The following is a 27610-nucleotide window of genomic DNA, read 5'->3' as shown; positions in this document are numbered from 1 at the left end:
TTAAGTGACAATGTTATTGTGACAGATGATTTAAAGATATTAAAGAGAACTGCTGGTCTGTTTAGTGTACTGCAGGGACAAAGACACTCTCATGGTTATTAGAGGAATTTATTTCTAGGCTTGCAGACTCCCACAGTGTCTACTACTAAAGAGTATCAATTCAGAAATGCAGTAACATTTGCTCCTTTCCATTACTGCCAAACTTCAGTGCTTGTCATTAATCACACTGACAATATGAAAATGTAACATTATTCTGTTAAGTACTTCTATGCCTTCTGTTTTGTTACTGATCTACCATGTTGTCAGATGCTATAAACACAGGCCAAGTACACAGTTGTGTGTAGTACAAAAGAAAACAAGAAAAACGCTTAACAGAATCATAATGAACATGTGCTTGAGCCTGGGGTATCTGTATTGGAGCTTTAAGTTTTCTAACTTTATTTTCTTGCTTGATTATATTAGAATAATGGCTTCTAAAAAATAATATTCTTTGTAAGACCATAGACAGTCTTTCTACTGTTTAGGAAATCCAGGAATACTTTGTTACGTTCTATAACATATAATGTAAATTCTTAATCCCACTGTTTCTACATTGAAATCAGAGGAAAAAAAAATAAATAAGTCAGGAAGGGTAGAAAAGCTTTAAAAAGCCCAGAGAAAAAGATTCCTGTAACAGTAGGTGTCTGGGCTACATTTTTGCTGTACATGAAGGCCCGTGAATGTGAGAGAAAAAGAACAACATAGTGATTCCCTACATTTACGTTTTATCTCAGCTTCCAGCTAGTCAGCGGGTATCTTGTATTCTGACAGAAAGAGAAAATCCACTGGAAAGCCGGAGAAAGCAATTTTAGCCTTAGTTTGCTTTGCATACCGCTGAGAGCACTTCCACTGCAAAACTGCCCCCTAGTGGGGCTCCCATAATGGTCCTGCAGTGGTTTACACGGGGACCAGGCAGCTTTCCTGCAGTGCAGTCCTCTGCTGCGCCTAATCCTGCCTTAGAGACTGCCACTTCTCAGGCAGAACATGCAGACAGCAAAGGAAAAAAAGAAAGAAAAAAAAAAAAAAAGAAAAAAACCCAAACCCGTAAGTGAAGACTGCAGTCCTTTCTAAAGCGGGAAATAATTCACAACACATATACAATACTGACAATACTTTCCCTACTCATTAAAATGCAAACAATTTCCAGACTCTGGTGTTTCTAACACCTGCTGTCAGAGTATTTCAGTTCCTCTGTAGACTCATAAAGACGGTACTTGAAAGAAATGGTCCTCTTGTGGGTGCAAGGCTGGGGTGGAATTCAAGATTATTTTCTTGGCAAATCAGAATATTTGTACCTGATCTTAAAAAAACTATTCAAATACCACAGCTCTTCCTTTCTTATTTGTAAAATGACAATAACATATCATTGTAGTATGTTGTGAATTTGTGATTTTTTTTTCCAGGCTTGTGAGAAAAATTAAATCAGATGCTAATAGGACTATATATGGAAATAATTCAAGAACTATCTAATATGTAAGACAACATCTATTATTACTTGTATTTTTGCACGTCATCATTAGCTATATGACATCTGAGTAGAAACGTCTTATGTTACACAGCCAGAAAACATTGCTAAAGGTTTGGTCAGAAAGCAGTAGCCAGGAATGAATCTCATGGGTCATGAGTGAGCAATATGTCTTGAGTGACCCTACAATACCATGACTTAAAATTTGAATTGCAGAATGTGTACCATTTAAGAAGACATAATAGTGCATAACCTTACAAAAGGGCAGAGTTTCATCTTGAAATACCAAAATATTCATCAATAGTCTTGATGATATTTACAGAAGTTTGTTATTTTGACAAAACCTCCAAATTAATTTGATTTCTATTATTTCTTAGTACTCCAGAGAAAGAAATTGCAATTATTATAGAATAGTTCTACATGCTGTAATAATATATACATAGCCTATATTAACACTGAGGCATGTTAATTGGTCTTTCAGCAAAAAAAAAAAAAAAATTAATAATTAAACAATTAAACCTTTTTTTTCCAGTCTGTATCCCTAAACATTAATCTCCGGAGTTAATGAGTTTAGACATTTTACTGTTTCAGAATGCAATGGTGAGTCTGGAAGTTGAAAGCTACTATTTTTGTCAGCATCCTATTTTCACACATCAGTTTTAAAAATCAAGGTAAAGATTTCATCATATTGAAAGCTTTAAAAGCACCTAGATTTTGGCATACAATTCTGAGATAATGGATGAAATCTGTGACACCTACTAAATACACAAATCTTAGTAATCTGAATTCTTTAAAATGTGCTGGCTTGTTCTAAATTAGTATTGAAACTATGAATTTATGGTGTTGCTTTTTGTTTTTTCTTTCTCTGAAATAGAAAAACAAGCATTTCCTTCTACTTCAGGGAATATATGGCACAAATTGTTGGTTTTATGGTTGTTCAAAGAATATCTGGAATGTTCTTCAGCTATATTTTCCTTATATTTTACTTCTCAGTAGCTATGCTACCAGACAAATCATACAATTATTGATAGTCCATATCGTTCTTTAGTGCATTCTTTATTTTATTTTATTTTTTTAGAAAATTCAGTTTCATAATACAAAATTAATCCTTAGTCCCTATGAATTCTTTCTCAAAAGATAATGGATTATTGTGAGATACCGACTGATGGACTCACAGGACCTGATACTGCTTATATTTGTATTTTCAGGGGTGGGAAGGGAGGGCCAAGGGGGGAATCTCACTGAAAATAATATCAGTACACAAGGTAGAAATTCAGTTCAAGTAGTTAGGATTACTGCAAAAGACAAAAAGGTATAAGGAAAAATAAATCTCTCCCCTGTTTGCCAGGAGGTAGCACAAGCCACTCCTTTCTAAGGCTGGCACTAAACAACTGCCTAAACCTATGCTTAATTTTAAGCCAATGATTCCAGCTTACACATTTGGTATGCTTACATTTCACTTCAAGCTCTCTAATGTGGGCCAGTAGACTAAATGTTCAGTTGCAACTGATGCACATTAGGTACATTCTTAGAGAATATCTTCCGATTTTTTTTAATGTGACAGGAATCTAGCCCAGATGTTCCAAGAGCACTTCTCAGCAGCATAAATGAAATCATGGTGGGAACAATGAGAAGATCAGTTTCAAAAGCTGTCTTATGATCTGAGCTAGAGAAGTAATATGTCAACTGAATCACTTAAAGGCCTCCTATTGCCCACAAAGACATCCCTAGCAGTGAGTGTTTTTAAGCTCTATACCTCAAGACCAGGCTCACCATTCATACAGCTAAGCTTTATGCACCCAAGTGCTATGCATATATGTATTCTAACCTGAACCCACTACACTTCCAGTTCTGCAGAATAAAATTCTGAGTCTGTCAATAAAATCTGGACCACAAGCTTTATATAAAGATGAACAGTTTCTTTACTCTACCCGTCTTAAAATGGCTCCAACTACACTACCAATGTCTCTCAATCTGAGATGGAAAAACTAAACTGGGGTAACTAGAAGCAGTTTCATACAGCTACACACACAGATATGTGTACAGAGGATTCAGTGTATAACAATACACATTATACTTAGGAAAGCAAATTCATGGCTAAGGAAAGCAGTTCTGCAGCCAGACATAGTACCTTTACAATAATAGCTAATAAAAATGGTAGAAAGATGCCCTTTGCTGAACAGTTATAAAAGAAAATCAAAGAGTATTGCTTTTGAAATTTTATTAACTAGAACTGACAGTAAAGACTTTGCATGTTTGAAACAGTGTGAGTAAAATGATGAAGGATAAGAAGACTTAAAGACATTTCTGGAAATCTTCTTAGTTAGAAATTATATTCACATTTTTTTGTTTGTTGAGAAGCGGGTGCTTCCTCTTCTGTAACACTTTTCAAATCTTTAGAACTTCACGAAATCCAAGGCCACTCTTTGTTAAATAAGGTGGACAGATACCTCAGGACCACAGAACAATAACCTCTGGTTATTAATTTATTGCAGAAGTCAGTATCAAGCAGATTCTAGACAGACACTGCAGGAAATTTTATGAATGAATGAGACTTTAGACATCTTAAGAGAGGCATAGTTATATCAGAAGGTCCCAATTTCTTTGCAGAATTTTCCACCAGATGCAGTCCCTCCCTCATGTCAAATAAGTATCATCAGATTTCCATTAAAAAAAAGAAAATCCAAAAACTTTAAAAAGTGTGAAAAAGATAATCCGCCAATAAAGAAAGGAGAAGTACTAGTAGGGTCTCCCAGCACTTTGTGCTTATAGGCATAGTTGGAGGAGAAGGTGAACTCCTAGAAGGCGATGACGGCTAAGTCAAGAATTATGTTAGAGAATTCATACCATTCAAGCCCTTGTGACCAGAGAGGCTGCATCTCAGAATGCTGAGACAGCAGACTGATATTTGGGAATGCTGCTTGCTGTCATCTCTGAAAGGATACCATTGACTTTCTGGGCTGCAAGCACACACTGCAACCTCATATCTAATTTTTCATCTACCAGTAACCCCAAGTCCTTCTGCACAGGGTTGCTCTCAAGCCATTCATCACCTGTCAGGGTGAAATCAGCGGTGAAAATGTCAAAATGCTGAAGTATAGAGCTGCCATTCAGAAGAGCTAGATAAGCTAAAGGAGCAAGCCAGTAGAAGCCCTATGAAATTCAGCAAGGACAAATTTCAGACGTTCTCTTCTGATCTGAGAATCTGAACCACTTAAAGGCCTCCTATTGTAAAATGAGCTCCCTAGCACTGAGTGCTCTTAAGCCCTATACCTAAAGGGCAGGCTTACAAAACCTTAATAGATCTAAGGTCTGGGAAGGAAGAGTCCTTTGCAACAGTACAGTTTGGGAACTGGTTGGCTGGGAAGCAGCTCTCCTAAAAAGGATCTGGGGTCCTGTGGGCAGCAAGTGGGACATAAGACAGCAATGTGCCCTGTCAGCAAAGTTGACCAAGTATATCCTGAGATGCATTAGCAACAGCACAGCCAGCAGATTCAGAGAAAATATTACCCCTCTTCACTCAGCACTCATTAGGGCACATCTAGAATACTGTGTCTGATTTTGGGCCTGCCAATACAAGACCTTTAACAAACTGGAGTGAGTTCAGCAAGGTATCACCATGAAAGTCATGGGGCTGGAGCTCTTGTTCTCTGAGGAGAGGCTGAGGGAACTGGGCAATGAGATGGCTTCAGTAAATCCAACAACAGCCTTTCAACACCTATGAGGAGGTCACTGAGAAGATGCAGTAAGGCTTTTCCCAGGGGTGCATGCTGGTAGGATGAAAGACAAAAAGCATAAAGGGAAATGAAAGGTTTTGACTAGATATAAGGAAAAAACCCAGAAAATTCACTATGAGGACAATCAAGCTGTTGAACTGGCTCCCAAGAGGTTTTGCAGTCTATTGTTTGAGCTCTTTAAAACCTACCTGGCTAAAGCCCTAAGCAACCTGGTCAACTGGTGCTGACCCTCCTTTGTGCACCATGTTAGACTGGAAGAGTTTCTGAGGTCTCTTCCAACCTGAAATATTCTGTGATTCTATGACACCAGTTATGGAAATTAAAATCTCCTTTAAGTCACCATAGCTCAATCTTACATAACACTTTGATCAGTAGCTCAGGACAGATGAAAAACTAAGAAGCAAGGTGTAATCACATGGAGATAAATTGCCAAAAGGGATTCTAATAATTTTTTTTCATTACTAACAGGCTAAATAAATAAAAGATGTATTTTCTTTCTATTTTTAACATTTTTATTTTTAAGGAAATGATACTTTGGTGGTTGTGCTGTCCATCACTCATTTCCAACAATATATTTTCTATGGGTTTTTAGTTGATTTCAACCATATCTGAAAGGGAAGTATCCGTCTCAAGTATAACTGTAGTATTACAAGATTTTGAAAATTTGGTTGCTGGGGAGAAGAAAGAACACCCTATTTGTTTTACCATGCTGGAAAGAAAAGCAAAGGGTCACTGTGGTCCATTTCGTTTGGCACCTATATTCCCACCATTCAGTTAGTACATGCATAGATCCAAAATATAGGTATGCTCTGCTTTCTATAAGGAGCATATGTGAATTTTTGTTGTTTCACAAACTTGGCACCCCACTTCTTTTTAATTTTGTTGCTGTCATAGAAGACTCATGGACAGGAAATACAAATCAGATCTTCTGCCCAGAACTGAAGCTATACAATCTTACAGTATTATCCTCATGTTGTACTAATAGATAGAGAATTGCCTCAAGGTCGTACTGAAGTTATTACTAAACCAAATTTTCCTGAGTCATATTAGGCGTAATGATATAGGAGAACAGCAAAATAATTGTCACTCATACTCTATTTTAGTGTAACACCTTCAACCTCATGCTATGATTTACTCCCTCTTTTACTGGAAACGTAACTGGACACTTAAGAAACTATATATTCCAGGAAGCAACAAAGAATGTAGCATCAGAAAGATATCCGTGCACTGGTTCAGTGATATAGTTCCCCTGAAATAACAATGAATGGAAAACAGGCATTTTGCTTTCTTTGACAGAAAAATCTCTGGAATGCTCTGCTTCAATTTAAGAAGGGAATTTATTTTCTGTGTTAAATACAAATATATTTGTGGCTCCTCAGATAAATAAATACAAGACTAAATTAAAGGGCATAGATTACAAAATTAAACTAGCAATGTGGAGTGTATTTAGTGCTATAAGAATAAACCAATTAAAATTGTTTTTTTGTTTTTTTTTTTTTTCAGGTCAATTCCTGTAATATTCTTGATCAAATCTGAAGTATCGACTGGTTTTGTCCAAACAACCTCAAACACTGGCTTGCCTTTCAAGAAAAGGAAATCTGAAAGCTGACCAACTCTGCTTCTTAAGTCTCAAAACCATTACTAGAAAGTTCTATGATTATCGCAAAACTTGCTGCTTTCTACTGAAAACGTGCCTTCTTTGTCTCTTTGGCACTGAGGGGTATATTTAAAGTGTTTAATAAAAGAAAAAAAAATGCATTCAAACTGCCTTGAAGGAGGAAATAGAAAACTGTATTTATTAGATGATAGCTACAATATGAACACAGCTGAGAAATAACAGTGATGAAAATTGTACAAACCAGAAAATTGCAATTTCTGGCTTTAGCTACAGATATTAAAAGACTGGGCTCCCTCTACTGTCAAAAAAATGATCTCCCAAGAAGTATTTAAAGGTAGCTATACACTGCACCACGGTGACTAAAGAGCAGCAATACTTTAGAAAGCATCAAGGGGATTTTGCAAAGCAGCTTCACCTTAGTACATCCAGCATGTGTCAGACACGGTAGTAGTTCCTGCAACACCATCTTTCATTCAGTGTACAGTTGACCCAGCTAAATATCTGCCCAGCTAAAAAATTCTTGCACAGCACAATGTAATGATTCAATACCAACAATGAAAACATACCTTGACTCTCAACACTTACAGAAAGTAATAGAAGTAATCACAAACAAAGCTTCAGACCTGAGGATATACTGCAACTGTCTTAGGCTATGCCTATATAGATGTATGCAGCTAAGCATGAACAAGCTCCGCCAGTGTTTTCAGACAGCTGGATATAAATCAGGACTATCTGCGGAATTACATAGCTGCACTAACATAGCACTGTCCCTAAAGCAAGTATATCCTGTGTTTCAGCTGGGTCTCATAGCTTATGACACTGACCACAATATCATATTATCTTTCATATCTGACATGAAGGCCCAAGACAGTTCATATCCAGATAGTTCAGAGCCAATTTGCTTCTGCCCATATTTGCCTTCATACATATTTGCATTCCCATAGTTCTACAGCTCACATATTCCTGACTAAGCGGCAATGTTTCCCAGACATTTCAGTGAAATTCTTCTATTTTGTACAACAGGAAAAGTCACTACAATAATTCTTGTATGAATGTAATGCATTTTTGTCACTGAGCGTTTTACAGTGAAGTTATGCTAAGTTATGCTAATTGTCGGGCTTGCGGGTTGGTGATTTAAAACAGTCAAGATCCTTTTTCAGCTGAAACACTTTCACAGCACAAACACGCTAATTCAGATGAGATAATCAGATCTACTTATTAACAGAAATTCTGAATTAGTTGTTTTCCCCTCATTTTACTGTACAGACACCTTCAATACCAATATCAAGAATTGTATGTGTTAAGCTGTAAAACTACCTGTATGACAGTGATTTAATAAACACAATTCTCTTCTGAAAAGCTACAATACTATTTCTTATCCTGCCTCAGATTTCCTATTTAAGCTTTAACAAATAATTTTAAATTTCCTGTAGCTATTTCATTTAGATGTTCTTATATGCATTGCCCTATGAAAAGAGACATTTTTATGGCCATATGTAAGGCAAAATTTTTTTTCAGCTTATGCTGTAAATTAAATCTTCCCAGTTATAAACTAGGCAACAAAAATATTCCTATAGTTTTTTATTTCTTTACATTATAAATATTGGCAGAAAGCCTTACTTAGATTGCCCATAAAAAAAGCATTTATATTATACCTGTTTCTTATACATTATACCTATTTGCAATCAATTAAGGAACCACTAAAACTTACCAATATGTTAACTTGATGGTGTGATAGTCTGGGGGCACATGAAGTGCAAATCTGTTGCAAGAATTAGATTATAAGACAACTGCCATGGAGATATTTCTATACAGTAAGTATAGTATGGAAATAAATTAATAAATACTGTTGGCTGTAAGAAAGAGTCAAGAATTATAAGCTGTCCCCATTCTGCATTTAAAAATGTCTAGATTAATAATTTGAATTGCTGTGAAAGAAAGGGAAAAGAACAACAACAACATGTAACTAAGGCATGGCAGCTATTTTGAGATGAACATTAGAAAGGAAATAATTTCCTTCATTGACAATTAACTGATCTGTTCTGGTTTTCACTTTTATCTTGAATCCTGAGCCAAGGTTAAGCAAGTCTGATAACACGACTTACAACTTCAACAGAAATATGTGAGCAGATACTCATAGATGAAGGAGCAGCCACAATTTCTGCCTTTCTCTGAAAATACCTAGGCCTTCCACAAGTTGCTTTTCTCCCTGTACTGAAACAAAGTCGGTAGCATTCATTCTTGTCATTAACTTTATCAGAGTTAAGGCAAGGAACAAAGAAATGCTGACTGGGCTTAGTGAAAAAGAGATATATAACAATATGTTTAGCTATAAATTAAACTGCATTGTTTTGTTATTCTTTCTAGGTTAAGATTAATCTCCCCTAATTTTATCTATCTAAAAGTAATGTGTATAGTCTTATCTCATCTCATCCCCCTGAAAAGTCAAGAGACTCCTTATATAGTACAATTGTTAAACTGTGAAGGAATTGCCTGAGAGTATTTAATAGAGAAAGAATCAAGACAAGTACTGTAAAATAAATAAATAAAACTTGCATAGCTGAAGGCAGATCAGATGACCTATGTCTTCAATGACTTCACATTTACAAAGCATTGTTGGTGTCACAGATGGAAACTGGGAATCCACAACTGAGAAACTTTATTATTTCTCTGCCAATGAATAGATTCTTTATGTATAACACACATTTTTCATTAGGACTTACCAATCTAATCAAATAGGTGACAGTTGTGCTGCTGTTCAAAAGTTAAAATAATTCTTAGTATCAGCTTATTAACTACCTCTTTATGGTTTATTCTTCTTGCTATAAAAATTGCTATTATTTGTGACTTTTATAAAAGCCATCAATTTGTTTTCGCACCATTACTATGGATTTGGGATCTTTTCTAATATAAGACTATCATATCACCCCTTTACTCCTTTCAGAATTACTAAGAAACACTTTGTAAAGCTATCTGGCATCAAATTCCATACATTCTCTCAGAACCTTTAGTTTTTAGTAGATTTCAGATTAATTAGAAGAGTATTAATCTAGTCTATATATATGTCCTGGCAGCTAATTCTTTAAAACAAGAAAAAGATAAAAATTAGTTGCCTGAAATTAATATGAGGGATCCATTAGATTTTTAACTCATGGTCAAGAAACAGTTTTGAAAATGTTCAAGGTCTGTAACATCTGTAAAATTTAAGCATTTTGCTTTTAAATTAGATTCTTGTGAGTGTTTTTTTCTTTGTTGTTGTTGTTTTTCTGCCTTGTGGATTTTCTATTTTAATTTATTTTATATTCTTTGTGAGTGATTTGCTGCTTCTATAGAAATATTTAAAATTAATGCATGGTTGTTCTGTTCTGGAAAAATTCGTTGTACTTTATTGATTCGATGACTTGAAAAATTGTGGCAGTCAGGTGAAGTGCCCGACGACTGGAAAATGGGTAATATAACCCCCATTTTCAAGAAGGGGAAAATGGATGACCCAGGGAATTACAGACCAGTCAGTCTCACCTCTGTGCCTGGCAAAATCTTGGAGCACATTCTCCTGAAAGACATGCCAAGGCACATGAAAAACAACAAGGTGCTTGGTGACAGCCAGCATGGCTTCACTAAGGGGAAAAACTGCCTGACCAATCTGGTGGCCTTCTATGATGGGGCTATAGAACAGATGGACAAGGGCAGAGCAGTTGACGTCATCTACCTGGACTTGTGCAAAGTGTTCAACACTGTCCCACACGACATCCTTGTCTCTAAATTGGAGAGATATCAATTTGATAGGTGGACTACTCGGTGGATAAAGAACTGGCTGAATGGCCACATGCGAAGAGTTGTGGTCAAAGGCTCAGTGTCTGGAAGGAGATCAGTAACGAGTGGTGTCTCTCAGGGATCAGTGTTGGGACCGGTCTTGTTCAACATCTTTGTTGATTTCATGCACAGTGGGATTGAATGTGCCCTCAGCAAGTTTGCCAATGACACCAAGCTGTGTGGTTTGGTTGATACGCTGGAGGGAAGGAATGCCATCCAGAGGGATCTTGACAAGCTTGTGAGGTGGGCTGATGCCAACCTCATGAAGTTTAACCATGCCAAGTGCAAGGTACTGCTACCTGGGTCAGAGCAATCCCAGGCACAGCTACAGGTTGGGCAGAGGTTCAGAGCAGCCCTGCGGAGAAGGACTTGGGGGTGTTGGTCGAAGAGAAAATGAACATGAGCTGGCAGTGTGTGCTCACAGCCTAGAAAGCCGACAGTATCCTGTGCTGCATCAAAAGCAGTGTGACCAGCAGGTTGAAGGAGGTGATTGTGCCCTTGTCTCACTCTGCTCTTGTGAGACCTCACCTGGACTATTGTGTGCAGTTCTGGTGTCCTCAACATAAAAAGGACATGGAACTGCTGGAACAAGTCCAGAGGAGGGCCACGAGGGTGATCAGGGGACTGGAGCACCTCCTGTATGAAGACAGGCTGAGAAAGTTGGGGCTGTTCACCCTGGAGAAGAGAAGGCTGCATGGAGACCTCATAGCAGCCTTCCAGTATCTGAAGGGGGCATGTAAGGATGCTGGGGAGGGCCTCTTCATTAGGGTCTGTAGTGATAGGACAAGGGGTAACAGGTTAAAACTTAAACACGAGAATTTTAGATTGGATATGAGGAGGAAGTTCTTTCCTGTTAGGGTGATGAGACACTGCAATGGGCTGCCCAAGGAAGCTGTGAATGCTCTATCCCTGGCAGTGTTCAAGGCCAGGTTGGATGAAGCCTTGTGTGGGATGGTTTAGTGTGAGGTGTCTGTGCCCATGGCAGGGGGGCTGGAACTAGATGACCTTAAGGTCCTTTCCAACCCTAACTATTCTATGATGCTATGATGACTTCTGACACTGTTAGAAATGAACACTTTTAGTGAGTACGTGCTGTTCACAGAAAGAAGACTGAGGCAGACATATCCAGACAAAAGAAACAGTGTCTTCGATAAGTAGTAAGTTGATAAGTTATAAGTCATATAAGACATTCATTTACAAATCTATTTTATATTATTTATTGGGTTTTTTTTCAAATATTGTGTGTTCTCACTGAAGATATATAGGGACCTGGTGTTAGCATCACTTCCTAAAAAGTCATGATTAATATAAAAAAAACAGTATCTAAAGCTGCTGCAAAGATTGTTAATGTCTGGTACAAGGACAGGAAAAAGAATGAAATCTGAATGGTTATTCTTACTGGCATTGTAATGGAACTACCTTACAAAATTTAGATTATGTTATCTTAATACAACTATTGGAAAATGTTTTACTTAAATGCTTTACTTAAAAATTAGTCAGTTGAAGACTAATGTTTCAATGAGTTTGTGAAAAGAGTAAGACAATGCATTCATCCTAGGTTCTAATAAAGCCGAAAAAGTACACTAGCATGATCACAGCATTTTTACTTACAATTTTCCAGTGAAATACTGCCTGTTAGCTTACAGTAAGTACAGTATAAACACTTGTTTAAATACAGGAAACATGCTAAAATGACAATATGAAACAAAGTTTTCAGATACTGTAGAAGAACTAGCCTTGTAAAGCTATTTGAATATTTACCATAACAATGAATTTCTGTCAAACTAGCCCATGATCTATTGTAAAACTAACTAAAAATCTAGTTTGATTTCTAATTAAAAGGAACTCACTACAAACTTAATTATAAAGTATCTAGAAATTAATAAGGACTTCCAGGAATTCTATTTCACATTAAAAAAATCAATATGAATGATTCTATTGATTTATATGAAATCCAGAGTAAGCTCTCTGTTTGTAACTACATGGGTAAGGAAAGCTGTTCTGTTCTTCCATCATTGTGATAGTTGACTTTGAATTTACTTAAAGTTCTATGCTGTTACAACCCTTTGATTTCCTAAAACCAGTATTCAGAAATGAACATATATATAGTATATTTGTAACCTTTCAAACATGGCATACTCACATTCACTTAGACACACTCCCTTGAAATCAAGACAGAGCTCCAATAATAATTCAAAATCTGTCCTAAACCATCATCATCACTAGTGTACCTCATAAACACAGCTGCATTTATTTCTCAAAGGCAGACTTACATGGATACTTTCACCCCTTACGGACTCCAACTGCTAGAAGCAAAATGCTAAAGGCTATACTGTCTTCCTTCATTTCCTCCCTGGCATTTGTGTGCAGTCCAAATGCACCTCTCAAAACTGCGGAAGCTATATTGATCACATCAAACAAAACCACTGAAAAAGTAGTAGAAACATAATAAGACAGACATCACGAACAAAAAATTTAAAACAAAAAGAAAGGCGTAAAATTCCAGACATCAGTGAAGCTTATCATCAGCTTGAGTTGCTGTCCATCACACTATAAGAGGATGACTCACCCAGGCAAATGCCAGCTGGAGAGTAGTCATACTTTACACTTCTCTACTGCCTGTATCTGGTGACCTCAAAATACTTGACAAATATTAATTCATTTCACTTCAGAACACTTTCTGCTGCTGGCTAAATATCACTATAGTCTAAATAAGGGACAACTGAGTGGCAGTTCTGGTGGTCCAAGTTTTCAGCTAACAGTAAATTGCTCTCTATGTGCTAGTGGTAGAAAATGCATGGGAAGATTCCAAAGGTTTCTCATAGCTTGGTCTGCTGTACCAGTAAGGGTTTGGACAAAGCCAGTCTTGGGGAAAGCACAACAGAAATATGCCCACCTTTTATTATCTGTGTGAGCAGCTTGGCTCTAGTCTCTGCTTCTAACTTACTTACCCTTCATATTTGTATATGGCATCATGACAACCAGAAGAATTTATTTTACCAAACCAGATTTAGGCTTACTGTTTAAAAAAAGTACTGCACATGGGAGAATCTAGAAACCAGATTATAGATCTGTCTCAGTTTCTTACACTTTAAATGTTGAGACAAAGCAGAGAAGACATGAAGATTACTGAATTATATCTTTTGCTATGATTCTATTATTTTTTTAAGCTTTGCCCTATTTTTCTCCAGTAACCTAAAAACAAAGTTAGTGACTGGCTGACATTTGAAATAATATTTCTGTACAAATCAGCAAAGTGAGAGCAGTTGACCAATAATCCTAAACAAAGAAAACACAAAAGTTGCCAAGGGCAAAATCAGTTCAGTATAAAACCATAGGAAGGTTTTATTTTCTTAGAGTCACTGCTTACATGTTTAGATTCATGTCTCTTCCTACTACACAACACTATCATTATTTGGACATTAAGTTAAAACCATGATAATTATTCTGAATAAAAAAGTAAGACTAGTTTCTGAGTTGTTTTTGCAGTTGTCATATGAAATGAAACTTTGAATGTCAAGTTTTCAGTGTTGTCTGAAAAGCCAATTTTATAAAATTACTATGAATGGACAATTTCAGTAAATGAAAACAGTCATATATTTTTAATGATTTTCCCAACCAGATTAATGGTTTACATTCTCAGAAGAACTGTCAAGGACTCTTAAGAAAATCACAGAACACTTTTGGTTGGAAGGGACATTCAGGATCACCTAACTCCAACATCTCAGCCATGGGCATGGACACCTTCCATTAGGCCAGGTTGCTCAAAGCCCCATGAAACCTGACCTTAAACACTTCCAGGCATTGGGCAGCCACAACTTCTCTGGGCAACCTGTTCCAGTGCCTCACCACCCTCACAGTAAAATTTTTTTCTCATAACTAATTGAAATCTACCCTCTGTCAGTTTAAAGCCATTCCCCCTTGTCCTGTCGCTAATTGCTCTTGTAAGATGTTCCTCTCCGGATTTCTTGTAGGCCCCCTTTAGGTACTGAAAGGCTGCTCCGAGTTCTCCCCGGAGCCTTCTCTTCTCCAGCCTGTCATAGGAGATGTGCTTCAGCCATCTGATAATCTTCATGGCCCTCTTCTGGACTCACTCCAGCAGGTCCACATCCTTCCTATCCTGAGGGCCTCAGAGCTGAACACAGTATTCTAGGTGGGGTCTCACAAGAGTAGAGTAGAAAGGCAGAATCACCTCCCTCAACCTGCTGATTCTGTGGTAATTCAATAAATGCTTGAAACTATGACTTTCTTTTTAAGTCAAACTTATTTGTTAACTCTTAGATTACTGATACTGAAAACAAGTATAATGCATAATACACATAATAGAAATTTCTGTATTAATGCCAGTAACATCTGATATATCATCTACTTAAAAAATTGAAAGAGGAAGTAGGCATTTTATTACAGAATGCCAAAAATTTTAAGCATCAGATATCTACTCCAGAGTATAAATAAATTACTGGATTGTTACTCTCTAATATGCTACTAACATGAGCCATGTCTGAATAAAGAAATCAGGTTTGGCTATATTTTGTATCATAATATGATTCCCAGATTACAAACATCAGAGATACTATGCCAGGAGAAGAATAATACTAGGTATTATATGGTATTGTAGGAGATCACATCTTTATTTATTATCATTTTAATGCCTTTCTATATTTCTTTTGATTGTCCTGCCTTATCATATAATATCTAATATACAGATTTATAAAGATGACATTGGATTTAGAGTTGCTAACAATTATACATAAACTGAGAACTGCTCTTCAAACTCTTCAAACTCATAAATCCTCTGCAATAAAAATGGATTTTATCCAGCTATCACAGATTCAAATCAAGAGTACAGGTAAAAAAAAGTAAATGCCAGATACTATCTCAGGGTAAAGGTATGTCAGTTATAATGACATGGGAATATGTACCCAATATCATGCTAGATTTTGGTCCAATGCAAGTGGTAGTTGGTCAAAACATGTCCAATTTTACAAATTTGCTCATAAATGATATTACAATTCCTTATAAGCATTATATACTCTTAGTTACAGGAAAGTGTCATTTGAGACTTTAAAAGGCATTTCCGCAAAAAAAAAAAAAAAAAAGACAATTAGGAAACAATCACCAACAGTAGGTCAAATACTAACAGATGCCAACAAAAATAGCAATTTTTAAAAGTTACTTACGCCTGTCGGTCCCTGTACATCTTGTTAACTTTTTCCCATTGAAGATTAAGCTGAGTCAGCTTTTCTTGTATATTTGCTGCTTCACTCGGTGTAGCACTTTGCAAAACTGGCATCTTCTTGTTGTTAATAATGCCTACATGACCCAGCAGTCTCTCCAGGCTATCTTTAATGCTCTGTAATATTAAGAGTTTAGAAAAATAAAACATTGGTTTTTATAAATAAATAAAAAAATGTTCATAAGTAAAAGAAACAGTGGGGAAATCCTAATTTAACAATACCTTTGAAAATTATAAGAGTTTTATGATAACCAGGTAATAATGACTGAATGCCCATGTTTTCTCTGAAGTCATAATAAACTGAATCTGAGAAATCTGGAGGGGAAGCAAAGCGCTACTGACTTCAGTCACTCATTAATTCCTCTGCACCAAGGTAACATCTGTTTTAACCTACATTCTTCTTAAGAAGCAGAACAAAGTCCTATTTTACAGATTTATCTTTAAGTGATCTTTAATTATTTTTCTGTTTATACTTCTCTTTTGTACTTGTTTCAGCAGATATTAAACAGATATCAAAGTAACAACATGAAAAGATTACTCTGTCAGGTATTGTTAGTTTTGCCTTTTGCTGGATTTCCTTCACCCAACATTCACCATTCTTCAAGTAGCCAGTTCTTTGTTGTTTCACCAAAACATTTTGCAGTATACCTTCCTAACTGCACAATGCTAAGTTTTAGAAGACCAAAAGGAAGATAAACTGATCCTACTCTGGACCTTTAACATCTTTATAATGTGCGAAATCATTTAAAACTTCATACAGTGTCAGTGAACATTAATAAACTATTTACTGACCTGTTCAGTTCCATGACTGAATTATACAGGTTTTCTTTCTGCCCTCTAAAGGGATACATAAATATGCTGTTTATTTCTACTCTGCGAACGTCTCTCTTTCTACTAAATCCTTTAGGACCATTTGGATGGCTGAATTTCTTAGAAACCCCAATGCTGAGGAAATATAGTGTCACACACTGTGTACTGACTAAATGATAAAAGCATTAAATGTACAAAAAGTACTAAGCAGAGACATACTCCTTGTGAATCAAGACTTATAATGAAATCCTCAAGCAAATTTCAGACTACCATCGATGCAGGCATAGTTTGGTACTTCTGTGATTTCCTTGTTCTTTATCAGAAAGACAACACAAATATTTTTTTTAATCAACCAAAACCTAAAAGTTCACTTTTCAGTCACATATTATATCACACACAAAAAAAAAAAAAAAAAAAAAAAAAAAGAATGAAGAAAAAAGCAGATTTTGGAGGAAAAACATGCCTTTTATGCAACTGATTTATACAGGTGCCATTTATCTACAGTCCTGGTAACATACACCATATGTAGCATTACCAGAGGAAACACAAGCAAAACAAATGTTTCTGAAATGCACTTATTAATTCTTAAAATTTTCATTTCTGTTTCTTGTAGGCTGCTCTTCCAGCCTCAGTGCAACAAGGCGCATGTTACCTGTCCTGTTCCAGGGATTCTATTTTTTTCAGTTTGGGATTTGTGTTAGGAAGAAAAATGCTCTCATGATTCCTTACAATGGTGAATTTTGCAGAGTACCTCTTGCTGCCTGAATATAATGCAGCCAGGCATGAAAAAATTCAAATGTCTTGGATTGATGACTGCATCGGATTGATGACTGCATCAATTTGATTTTAGCCTGAAGTTAGACTTTCTTTCCCTAAAGTTTTTAAAGTTAAGATATTCTCCTTTTCTCTAATGAAATGTCAACAACTATAAGATATTCAGCATTTGAAACAATAATATGGATGATGTAGATGCAAACAAAGTTCAAAATAAATCATAATAGACAAACCATCTGATACACCAAAAAACCACTAAAAGCCTCAGATAATTCTTGAGGTAGGCATATTCAAAGAGCAGTGTAATAATAGATGTCTCCCTACTCCATTCGGTGTCATAATATTTAGCCATATCTTACCATTCCTGCTTTTTAATGAATTCTTAATAGAGCCATGTATGTCTCACTGAAACTGCAGCACAGAGAAAGGAATATTCTGTGGATAAAAATCTAAAGCCATATTCATCTTTTGCCATAGAATCACTGAATAATTTGGGTTGGAAGGGACCTTAAAAGGTCATCCAGTCCAACTCCCTGCTATAAGCAGGGACATCTTCAGCTAAATCAGGCTGCTCAGAGCCCTGTCCATGTTTCCAGGTTTGGGTTGGAAGGGAACTTCAAAGACCCTCTGGTCCAACTCCCTGTCATGGGCAGAGGCATCTTTCACTACATCAAGTTTCTCAAAGTCCTATCTATCCTGACCTTGGATGCTTGAACAATGATGGGTCATCCACAGCTTCTGTTAGCAACCTTTCTCCAACCATTTCTTCAAACTCCCTAACTTCCAACATCAACACCTAGAACTCTTTTAACTGTGTTTCCATCCCTTATTCCTTCTGAAATATGTAAGCATTCAAATGAATGCTGCAAACACCTAGCTGAGAACTTATCAGATCAATTGACCAAAGAGTCTTATTTTTGTTCAACACAATAAAGTCCTTCATTTGCTGTATGAAACTCTGCAGTAGCTTTGTTGCTGGGATAAAGGTGAATACTGATTTGACAGATTCATGAGAAGTACAAATTGCCACCTTGTATACAAGAAGCATTTTCACACTACCAGGACTTTTGAAAGGAGGCAGTGATCAAAGGTTGTTACGTTATTTTGAAGCAAGCAGAAAAATCAGGAATGGTAGAAAAGCAAAGAAAAAATAAAATAGAAAAAAATATAATTGCCCTCTAACACTGCCATGGTCTGGTTAAACCCTGTAGGTACAATCTGATGGTTCTATTTTAACATATATATATATATGAAACCCAGATTTGCCTTTCCTTCATTTGTGAAGAGCAGGCATTAGATTTGAAGTAATACAGGAAAGATTTTGGTAGTTATAATTGTCGTGGTTTAAACCCAGCAGCACTGAGTGCTGCTGTACTTGTTGCTGGGGTAGCTGCGCTGTCCATTGCAGCCAAAATTTGGGTAGCGACTGTACTTGTCGCTGGGGGTGGTGTAGCTGCTGTGCTTGGAGCTGGAGTAGCTGCACTGACTATTGCTTTGCCCTCAGATCCAGGGACATATTTTTCCTTTTGAAGGTGCTGGATAGTGTTGAACAAGGCCCTGTAAGCATAGACCAAGCCCCAGCAAGTTGCCATGATTTGTCTATCTCTGGTATGGCCAGACTGGCCACACATCTCATTTAAGTGTTTTACTAATTCTTCCAGATTTTGCACTTGTTCGGTGGTGAAATTCCAAAGTACTGGAGGGGCCCACTGACCTAGATACTTGCCCATACTATCCCCCACACCTGCCACTCATGTCTGTCTAGCCTCTGGGAAAATCTTTTGGTCCTCGTATATTGTTGTTTAACCCCAGACAAGACCCAAACCTGACTCTGCTTAAACCCTTGAAATCAGATTAAATGGTTGTGGACAAAACACACTCTGCATGTTTGCCAACATGGTGGTCCCCATCACAATCAGCAAATAGGTCTCAACAGTATTAAAAGGCCATTCAAAAACTTCAAAACTCTCAAATGATGCTGTAAATGGTCTGAGAGGGGGGCTGGGAGGGTAAAAGAATGCCTCCTTCAGAGGTTGACCACCCGAGAAGGAGAAAAAAGATGTGTAATTCCTAAGCACTTTTATTATATACCTCCCAAAGTATAAAGGTGGTGACCACACTGGGAACATAAGCCAGACCAGTTTCATGATCAATGATTCTATTGTATTACAAGTCATTACCATAAAGTACAGTGAGACAAGAACCTTAGCCCAAGCCCTACACTTGAAAAACACTACCACAGCAAATAGCGGCTCTAAGTAAGGTACGATATAATGAAACTGTGAGATCAAGAGAAACAACTTTGAGAGCCAATAAATCAGCATTGTGATGAGTAACTATTAATCTAAAATAATGAATGCTTATCACAAATACAATCAGACACACTCCGGTCAGATCTGTCGTTATCTCAACCCCTCGTGCCCAGCGTTGGGCGCCAAAAAGAACTGTGGTTTAAACCCAGCCACACGGCTCGTCCATTCACTACCCCTGCTTTCTCCCTCTTTCTTTTCTTCCCCCACCCTCCCCGCTCCTGGAGGGATGGGGAGGAGAATTGAGAGAATGTAACTCCCACGGGCTGAGATAAGAACAGCCCAGTAACTAAGGTATAACACAAACCACTGCTGCTACCACCAATGATAATAATGGTAAGAGAAAATAACAAGAGAAGAGAATACGATACCACGCGCCAAAACGAGTCCAACCCCCAGAAGAAGCCCGTGCTCTTCTGGGTAACTCCCGGTTACCTCCCTGGGCATGACGTGCTGTGGTATGGAATACCTCTTTGGCTAGCTCAGGTCAGGTGTCCTGTCTCTGCTTCCTCCCGGCCTCCCCTCATCCCTGGCAGAGCATGAGACTCACAAAGTCCTTAGTCAGAGTAAACATTACTGAGCAACAACTAAAACCCATCGGTGTTATCAGCTCTGTTCCCAGACTGAAAGTCAAAGCACAGCGCTGCACCGGCTACTAAGAAGGAGAAAAACTGACTGCTAAACCCAGGACAATAATGTACCAGAATAGAAGAAAAAAGACCATTAGCATGTGTGGACTCTTTGATCTGTTGGCATGACAAATGAATCTATTCAAAGAGACCCTCGCCATTCTCTCACATGGATTCGGATAGACATGGGAAGCACCGAACACCTATGTCTTATTTCCTCATGGGTGGTTAGGAATAAGAATGATGTTATTTAGGTACAACAGTATCTGTCTAAGCATATGATATCCAAAGGAGTGTTAAAGAAAATAAAAGATGTACTAACCATTAACAAGAGCAATATTCCATCACATTTATTTTGACTTGCCTGCCTCTCCACTAAAAATGAAGTCTCAGATATATAACTTGTGTTTGGTAATACAAATTAAAGAAGAATTGTTTTTTTATTAGTTTCAGCAGGAGACAGAAACACAGCCAATTCAATTCTGAAAAAGACAAAAAAAAAAAAAAGGCATAATAAACTACATTTTCATTTATTTTAACTACAACTTGCTAAAAAAACCCCAAAACATCTTTGCTTGTTCGGTATCTTGCTCACCTAATTTGAGGCATCTTTTACGTGCCAACACATTACAAAAAGGATGAAAGAGAATAATCCTGCAGGCTTCCCATCATTAGAATAATCTCAGCAATACAAGCTGAAGTCAGAGAACACTCTTGTGATAATGTCTTTTACAGCTAAAAAAAAATAAAAAAATTCCTTTTTCCTCTTTGTAATAGCTTGTTGCTTTAAAAACAAAATTCAGTATTTTCAGATAATACCTTTAAAAAAGACATTTATGATCTTTCATCATAAAAAGAAACTATTTGAACAGTCTAGTAATCACAAATTATAACAATTTAAATGTGGTTCAAAGGGCAGTTTTATTTAGGAAAACTTCACGCCAAGATTTTACTCCTCATGCTAAAGGTTTATTAGTATTACTGAATAGAAGATGAGGAGGTATATTCCTTTCTCATGGCTCTTTGCCAGAAATAATGACACCTGAAATTTATATCCTGAATACAATATTCACTTAATAAAAAATAAAAAATCACAGCTGCAGTTCACTTTGTTTCTTTTCTTTTGGTTGGTTGTGGGGGGGGTGGTGGTGGTGGTTTGTTTTTTTGTGTGTGTGTGTGTGCTCATTTTTTTTTAAGGAATTCAGTTTTTATTCAGCATTTATGAATTCTTCTGATTCTATTAATGGACTTTAATTTTTTTTTTAAACACATCATCTACACCCTCTCCTTGTTAAAGATATGGTTTGCAATTCTACTGTAATGAATTTGATTTAAAATTAGTATTTTAGAACTATGGGTATAACGGAGGGTACTGGTATATTAGTAGTAGTACTAGCATGAAGTGACAGAGAGATAACTCTCCAAATTCTTGTCTCTTCCAAATTACTTGAGAAATATTTTAAAAACAGTAAGTATTTAAGACAAAGCCTGAATTCTTCTTTAAATGAGAAAACATGGTTATCATTTTATAACCATTTAAAGTTATTACACTGTATTTACTATTTTGTCATATATAAGAGTGAAAATACTTATGAAAATGTGACAACGCTCTGACAATTGCATACAAAAACCCCACACAACAGAAGCAACAAAATACTTTGGGTACCTAAAGCTCTGGGGCAAATACTACAATATGTTAGCCTTTGGAAAAAAAAAAAAAAATAAAGAAACATTCCATAAGCCCCTTATGACTAGTAATTTGAATGCATGGGTCCTGAGAACTTACATTAAGCAGACTAAAGAAAATATTTATAAATAAAAAGAGAATGGCACATGCCTTGTCTCTGTGATGATTCCCAATAAGGAAAAATTCCAGTACCAGTAAAAGGCTTTCCAGTGAAGTGATGGAATCACCATCCCTGGAAGTGTTCAAAAATTGTGCAGATGAGGCCTTTAGTGACATGGTTCAGTGGTGGTCTTGGCAGTCGTGGGGTAATGGTTGGACTTTATGATCTTAAAGGTCTTTTCCAACCTAGTTAATTCTATGATTCTAAGGAACGTATTTCCTGCCTTGTCAGCAATCTATCATCTGGAGCAAAAGCTGGATAGGTCTGTATCATTACTGAATAATCTCATTTGACTTCCCCAGCATAACATCTCACACTCAGTATTCCTTACTCAGGTATTGGTTTTATATGCTCAGGCCGTGGATAATTAAGGTATACACTGTTGTTAACTTGAATATAAGAAATATCAAAAGGATAAAAACATAAAATGCCTCTAAATTATCCATGATGATATCCCTTGAACATAAAGGAGGCAGCATCTTCACAAAACCTCATTCATGATAAAAATTTTGCATATTTAAAGAAGAGGAGAAAATGCAATTGAAATATTAAAACCTGCCAGGACACACTTAAGCACTTAAGAAACCTTCTTTTTAGTAGTCTGAATATCAGCTCAACTCATCCACCCAAAAACGAATGTACTGTGTTTGCGTAATCAATTGAAGATTAATATATGTGCCTACATATATTGAAATTATATGTTTTTTTAACAAAGTAGATTGATTTTCTAAAAATAGATGAAATACATCTATGCACTTCAGAACTGTTAACTGGCATACACCTAAATGCTTAGAATTAACAGTACATGAACAGGCATATATATATAATCATATATATAAAATAAATATATTCATATTTGTGATTTATATGTTAGATTTTAGCTTCTGTTTACAGCACAGCTGCTATAGACAAAGATAATATAGCTGACCTTCTATAAACAAAATCTGCAATTGCATGGCATAAGAGTGTCCAAGGAAATAAAATACATACCCATGTGTCTCACATGTACACCCCACCTATCTTTCATGTTGAAGAGAACAGCTTCAAGCAACTAGTTATCAACAATGCCTTGGGAGATTTTGTAACATGGTTAACAGAAGTACACAAAGCTTTTATTTTTAAGAAAAAAGGATAACAGAAAATCATTAGCAGCTAAAGTGACAGTAGCCTTTGGCGAATGATCCATCTCATTGCTCTTGCAGAGAAATCTGAGTGCTAGAGACTTGGAACACCAGTTCATTTTCACTACCTGGAATTTGTCTTTACCAGCCAGAGAAAGATAACTTTCTGTAAAAATTCAGTTCCCTGGCTATTTGTGTACAAATCATCCACCAATCACTGTGTTACTGACAGATCTATTCAGAGAATGCATTTGATTACACTCAATTCTAAGTTATGGCTAATTGGGTTTTACTGAGCTGTAGCAGTAAACACTCTGAATATCACGTCAGGTGATGTTCCTTGCTAAGAATCGGCTAATACATGACAAATATGTATGCCAATGTGCAAAATTAAAAATGCGTTTTTGGCAATCCAAACATTTGGAAAATTCTGCTTTTAAAAATATAAACTATATTTATAGAAGATTTGTTAACGTATTTCATGCTTTTTGTACTAACATGAAAACTAGCAAAACCACAGTTGTTAGTAATCATGAATAGTGAGAATTATTATACAAATTACTTACAGTGTTAAAATCTCTATAGAACTATAGTTACAATATCTGATATAGGTATTATTGGTTTAATAAACCATTTTAACAGGGGATTCTGGCTGCCAGAATCACAGATGCATAATATGTACAGTAAATTGTCTGTATCTTGAAGATACATTAGGAAACTGTGAAAAAAAAGTGCTCTATGTGTCAGTAGATGAATTACAAAACAAAGAGAAAAAGAAAAGAAAAATTCAGAGCATGAAAATATCTATATTTGAAAAACAACAACAGCAAACATTTAATTTTTAATGAACTAAATAAAGAACTTCCTGGAAATACAAAAGAAGATGAACTAGAAAATGAACTGTTGGAGTTTTTATGCAAGAAGCTACATATATAAGAAACCTCTTTCTCAAAGAGCCAGATGGCCTTCTATATTAAAACTATTACATCATCAAAAAATATTATAACTAAACGTATAATCATATTCTATAATAGAATGCTCTTGATTAAGAAAATATATATAGAGAAAAAGAAATGCCTAATATGGATGAGCCCTAATACAGTTTTGCTATATAATTTCTTATATAAAGCAAGTAGCCTCAGAAAGTAAGTTTTCAATTCACAATTGATATCATTAAGTAATGAACAAGCACAGCTATGCCATGACTATGACAGCAATTTCTAGCATGAAATTCTTCTAAGTACTTTCTCACATATGGCTATAAACACACATTAGACTTCTTAAGTTCCTAGTAAACTGTTTCATTTTAGCACACTCATTTTTGCTACCTTTTAGCAGACATACATGTTAGTTTTAATATTCTGTTTAATAAATGTATTTTTTCAGCACATATATCTCCACTAAACAATCTAGAGCTTAAACAAGGCAAGCAGCTTGCACAAGAAAAATCACCAAGCAGGAAAACTTTGTCATATTATGAGCAATACAACTTGATTTTCCAAAACCAGTTAAGTTGAATATATGCAAATCTGCACATTCTTTCAACTTCCATTAGCATTTGTAACATCCATTGTAAGTAAGGATAATTAGCTAAATTCTGAAGGCATTTTATCTCTGCACTTGATCATGTAACAAAATCCATTGCAATTACAACCAATTCTAAATGGGGAACTGAAAGATGATGAACTCCATCATCAACAGCATTTTAAGAGTGTATCATTAAGCCAAAGTTACTAATCCATCTATCTATGAACCATGATTTTCCATACAATCAACTGGAGTTTCATCTTTGATAGAACTCTAATATTTCATTTGTTTGTTAAATGTTGTAAGTACATTAATGAAGTGTCCTGGGTTCAGCTGTGACAGTTATTTTTCTCCTTCCTAGTAGCTGGTGCAGTGCTGCATTTCAGCTGTAGTTTGAGAACAATGCTGATAACACACCAACATTTCAGTTGTGGCTAAGTAATGCTTATTCTAATCAAGGATTTCCCAGTCTCTAATCCTCTGCCAGTGACGAGGAGTTCGAGAAGCTGAGAGGAAGCTGAGACAGGACACCTAACCCAAACTAGCCAAACGGGTATTCCATATCACAGTACATCTTGCCCAGTATATAAACTGGGAGGGGAGTCACCCTGAAGGGGCAGGTCGTTGCTTGGGTCAGGCCGGTGAGCAGTTGTAGTGTGCATCACTTGTGTTTACTGGGTTTTTTTCCCCTTTCCCTTTTTAGCATCATGACATCAGCGTGTCATGAGCAATTGTACTGTTTATTACTTGTGTTTATTAATTTTTTTTTCCCCTTTATAGTTTTATATTCTATCGCCCTTGTTATTTCCCTTAGCATTATTATTAGTGGTAGTAGTTTACTTTAGTTTTTGGACTAAATAGGTTCTTACACGTTCTTATCTCAACCTGCTGGGTTTACATTATTTCTATTCTCCTTCCCATCGCACCCAGAGGCAAGAGGGAAAGCGGAGTTGAGCAAATGTGGTTCTGAGTTATCAGCTGCAATTAAACCATGACATGAAGAAAAATTGAGTTAACCCTATGTCCTAATGCTTAAAAGAGCTTGTAATAGGATAGCAGAAACATCGCAGTTGCTGATTTTGTTAGATAAAGAGACAAGACTTGTTTTCTTTTTCTAACTTTTCCATTCCCTAAAGCTTAAAATGATGAGAACAACACTCCTATGATCTGGTTTCAGCAGATTTACTAAATGTGTCCATGAAACCATTCTAATCAAATCAATGTTAAAAATGATCAGATTTTTGTTGTAATATTTTGCTATTTACATCCCTTTGATATAAAAAGTTAGTGCTAGAATTATCTATATTTAATAAAAGCCATTTTTAATTTGTATTTTACATTTATCCTATTGGATTTAAGTCTTACTATGCATATTACTTTGAAGAAAAATGTTCAAAGCAGTTACAATTGAAAAAGTCTTGTAAATAAACTTACTTTTCTCTTTCAGGACTAATTAAAACAGATTCTTTCTGAATGGAAGTGAAAAAAAAAAATCACAAACTCAGTTTTAAAACACAGAGCTATTAATGAGAATTCTGTAGTTTGATTCATGCAAATCTGTCAGGGATAAAAATCAACGACAATTTAGTTTCAAAACTTTCCCAACCAGCTGCTGAACAATTTATGCACTACTTTTCTATTTTTACTGCAGGACAATGACAATGATGAATGCTTTTCCTTGGAAATAAATATTCATTAAGCAGGCTAAGATCAAAACTATACCATTCCAAAGCCCCACAAATGTGCAAGTCCATTTGCCTCTTCTAAGAGATTTATTTGGGAGGAAGATGGAACTGAGCCCACAAACGCATCTTGGCACAATGTAATAGTTCAGTTAAATTAAACCTATGGCAGTACTTACTTGTAGCCTCAGTAATCAATATTATTAAAGTTGGTGTCAACTCTGATAATACCAAATATATGTGGCTGAACAACAAATTAGTTACAGATATAAATCAGATAAAGATAGCGCAACGTAAAGCATTAAGAAGCAAAGGAAGCAAATGCCAGTAAACTGCTTGGGGTAGGTCACTGTTTTTCCATCCAGTCTAGGAATAAACATAACTTCATAGAGAAGGACCAAGTGGTAGATCATTAGCCATTATTTACATGGTCTATGACTTTATTTTTTTTGTGCAAAAGAGCCATTCTATCAAAAAGGATTGTTTAAAATTAAGAATGACAATACCATTGGCATGTTGTGTGCTTCAATACTGAGAACCACTATAATCAACTTGTACTAAATCAGAAGTGGTAAAAGGAATGACCTACTGTTATTTCACATAGTCCTATTATCAGTTATATGCTTCCTTTGCTCCAATACCTCACTGTTACGTTTCACTACACATACTCTATTGCCTTGCTAGGAAACTGAAAACACCCTAGTTTTCAACAGCTAATAAGAATATCTAAACATCTTTGTGTGTGTGTATACATATATATATAGAGATGTCTAAAATGTATACGATCTGATAATGTATAAGAATTACAAATAGATGTGATACTTCGGAAGCTAATAACAGAATATGGATGTAGTTTTGTTACACTTCCTCTGTTGTGGAAAGATAAATGGGCTCCTATAGAGGACAATTCAGAACACCTAGCCAGAGCCCCTACCCTGATTCTCCCTCTAAACTTCTTTCCTCTAGCTCTGTAGGCAAATTTCAGCCTCTTTAGATGTCCTGA

General features: G+C 36.2%; 1 protein-coding gene across 13 annotated transcripts in view; it reads right to left on the bottom strand.

The window, feature by feature from the left end:
• Positions 1 to 27610, bottom strand: part of DMD (dystrophin) — a 1176091-nt gene that overhangs the window by 568131 nt on the left and 580350 nt on the right. For all 13 annotated transcript variants that reach the window (XM_065677219.1, XM_065677222.1, XM_065677220.1 and 10 more), the window contains one exon: positions 15853 to 16025. In XM_065677219.1, the coding sequence (XP_065533291.1) occupies positions 15853 to 16025 (173 nt within the window). The remainder of the gene's footprint in view (positions 1 to 15852; positions 16026 to 27610) is intronic.

This window comes from Lathamus discolor, chromosome 4 (assembly GCF_037157495.1).
Source record: "Lathamus discolor isolate bLatDis1 chromosome 4, bLatDis1.hap1, whole genome shotgun sequence".
In the NCBI taxonomy this organism is placed as follows: Eukaryota; Metazoa; Chordata; class Aves; order Psittaciformes; family Psittacidae; genus Lathamus; species Lathamus discolor.
This window is presented reverse-complemented; position numbering and strand designations above follow the sequence as displayed.